Source organism: Medicago sativa, chromosome 2, assembly GCF_051527215.1.
Source record: "Medicago sativa cultivar Bolivia chromosome 2, Bolivia_mono, whole genome shotgun sequence".
NCBI classification, from domain to species: Eukaryota; Viridiplantae; Streptophyta; class Magnoliopsida; order Fabales; family Fabaceae; genus Medicago; species Medicago sativa.
The window spans coordinates 37786529-37789778 of NC_140750.1; the positions used below are offsets into that span (position 1 = coordinate 37786529).

Sequence of the window (3250 nt, forward strand, 5' to 3'; positions counted from 1 at the left end):
ATTAATTCTTGGTATATTAAAAAATGAGGATATTTAATCTTTTTTTTTTTTTTGAAGCATATATAAAAATGTTAATTTTAATAATTTCTGTTAAGAAATTAAAAACAATTGTAAAGGACAGGACATGGGAAGGAAGTGGGAACACACAGACACAACACTGTTACTACGACTTGTTCAAATCAAATCGGCAAACAACAACATATAACCAGGATTCTATCTATCTTTCTTTCTTTGTTTCTGAATTGAGAAAATAGAAGAAGAAGAAGAAGAAATAGATCTGATAAAGAAAGAATGTCAAGAGGGAGATCTGATTCATCATCATCATCATCATCATCATCATGGTTAAGATGGTGTTTGGTATTGTTTGCAATGATATCAGCTTTAATGGTGTGTGGTCCTGCTCTTTACTGGAGATTCAAGAATGGTATCAATCTTAATTCCAAACTCTCTTCTTGTCCTCCTTGTATCTGTCACTGTCCTCCTCCTCTTTCCCTCTTTCAACTCGCTCCTGGTAATTAATTATCTTCGATCAATCTTGCTCTTCTGTTAATATTACTTACAAGATTTATGTATGTCCCAGATTTACTCATTCATTCATTTCTTTCTTCCACAGGACTAGCCAATCTCTCTGTCTCAGGTTAGACTTTCTTTTCATGGATTTTAGAGTAGCCTTTTATGCTGTGTGATTTCACACAACTGTTCTGTTGTTATGCCTTTGCTAATTTGTTCCCTGTCAGTTAAAATGATTGGAGTGGTAATTGATGTGTTGAATGGTAAAGGAACACATGATTTTCATTGATTTAGGAAAACATGCGTAGTAGAGTGTACTCAAAGAGGTATTGTCGATGGATCTAGGGAATAAAATAAATGAGTTCGTGGTGTCGATATACAAGAAATAAGGTAGTGTGGAATGGTAAAGGCTCTAGGAAAAGGTGTGTAATAGAGTGTACTCAAAGAGGTGTTGGATCATTTTCAGTGTTATGATAGAGTCTTCCTAACACTAGCCAATGCCATATAAGAGTTTCCTATTAGTATAGAATGATATCAAGGGCCTGATTTCTTTACTAGAAACCAGGACGATGATATACTACTTCTTTTTTCCCTTTTCCATATGGTATTAGTCTTGGTTAAAGAGTCTGGAGAAGAAATAAGTGGGAAGTTTGAGACATGGAGAAATCCTCTTGAAAGTACATGATTTTCGTTCAAGTAGAATTACAGAAGAGTATATGACATGTAAGTTTGTCTGAGTTAAACTAATTCTAGCTCAGATGAGAAAAACAAAGACCGTATTATACACAATTTTAGAGCTGTAAACCAGAGACCATCTATACCTCAATTCACAAGAGTTAAAATATCTTGGTTATATCGAATAAAATGATGAGGAAATCTGTAAGATATATATAATATGATTCAAGAAAAGAAGCTGAAACGGAGGAAGGTTTGTGTTATATATGTGATAAAGAAAAAAGTATTACCCAAGTTTAAGGAGAAATTTCCCAACATAGCTCTAAGACCTGTGATGTTATATGAGACTGATTTTTGGATGGTGGAAGGCCAATAGAAGATTAAGTTCAGGAAAACCAACGCTGTTTCTGTCACACAACAGTGTTTGCAAATTCTGCTCCCAAAACCTGTCTTTCTTAATACCAGGACTCTGCACAGCACCACATAACATTGCATATTTAGTTCTATATTGTAGAGATGAAAATGTTTTGATGGATGAATAATATTTAGATAGGATTTATAAAAAAAAATAAAAAAATGCATTAGTGATGAAGTGAGGTAGCACTTTTGTCTGAAAAGATGGCAGAATATCACCTTGGGTGGTATATATAGAGAAAACTTTGTAAGAGACTACATTAGATTGTGGGTAGTCCAATAATTGGATGTAGAGTGAGACCTAGAAAACCTGTAGGTAGTACCATTAAGAAGAATTTAGATCTGAATAAATTTTCTTCGCACGTGATTTACGATAATACATTATGGTATCATTTCATTCATAGAGCCAATCCTACTTAGCTAGAAAAGGCTTTTTGTTGTTGTAAAGCTTTTTCCTGTTTATATCAATCCTTGCACTTAATGTGCTTAAAATAGCATGCTCCATCAGTTTGCATTATATACCGTCGGTTGGTTAACCCAGTAGGTATTTCTTGGTCAATTGGCTCCATTGAATAATAGATTATACCAGCTATTGATCAAGATTTTGAAATGTTCACCATGCATATACTTGCTAGGTTTGTTGCTAATAACTGCATATGAATGACATCAGTTGTGCTGATCAACAGATTGTGGGGGTAACGACCCGGAACTAAGGGAGGAGATGGAGAAGCAGTTTGTGGACCTGCTAACCGAGGAGCTAAAGCTACAAGAGTCAGTTTCTGAAGCGCACACACGGCACATGAACATAACTTTGGCTGAAGCAAAACGAGTGGGATCTCAATACCAGAGAGAAGCAGGCAAATGTGTCTCTGCAACTGAAACGTGCGAGCAGGCAAGAGAACAGGCCGAAGCCATGCTAACCAAGGAGAGAAAGATAACTTTGGTGTGGGAAAAACGGGCACGTCAAATGGGCTGGGAAGGAGAATAACTGCATCATGTTTATTATTATCTTATATTAATTTTTGATATGGTCATAATCATTATTTTATATACAAGCATACAAGCAAAATGCTTGAGTTGTCAAATTATTCTCCTTCTACTGTGTTTGTTTGTGACTGCATATGTGCTAGTATCAATAATTTTTACCTCACAGATGATACCAATGCATATAAGTGCACTATTACCACGATACTATCCCATGGAAGCTAAAAACTCATCAATTATGATCACGAATCTGATTATAGTATACAATATATTTAGCTGTTTCCAAGACCCCTTTTGTCTTTTATTTTGCTGTTGGTTGCAAGTTCTACTACCAGGAAGCTGGAGATTAGAATCTACTGGTTTAACCAGTTGAGTTGCCTTATCGTATTTGATTAGATGATTTTTTTTTCTCCATTTACAAAACCTAGCATATATTCAGTTCAAAAAAAAAAACTAGTTTTTAGTGTACCTTGCAATATATATTTTTTAATCTATGCATCTTGTAATATTTACTTAAGAATCAAAATAGTTGGTAAATTAACTAATTCAATTGGGTAAAAAAAAAAAAACTAATCCACTTGGGTTGGTTTGGGACTTTTGAGTGCTCGTCTTATGGTCTTGGTATCAATTTTAGTGGGCTAGTTTAGCTTCTAAAAAAAAGTGCGCA

General features: G+C 34.7%; 1 protein-coding gene across 1 annotated transcript; it reads left to right on the forward strand.

Annotated features, from left to right (window-relative positions):
* The first annotated feature begins 216 nt into the window (after positions 1–216).
* Positions 217–2871, forward strand: NKS1 (ubiquitin-associated protein (DUF1068)). Its single transcript, XM_085744623.1, has 3 exons — positions 217–511; positions 614–637; positions 2286–2871. Exons 1-3 carry the CDS (start codon positions 292–294, stop codon positions 2585–2587), a joined length of 546 nt encoding a protein of 181 aa, XP_085600749.1. The 5' UTR covers positions 217–291; the 3' UTR covers positions 2588–2871.
* The last annotated feature ends 379 nt before the right edge of the window (positions 2872–3250 follow it).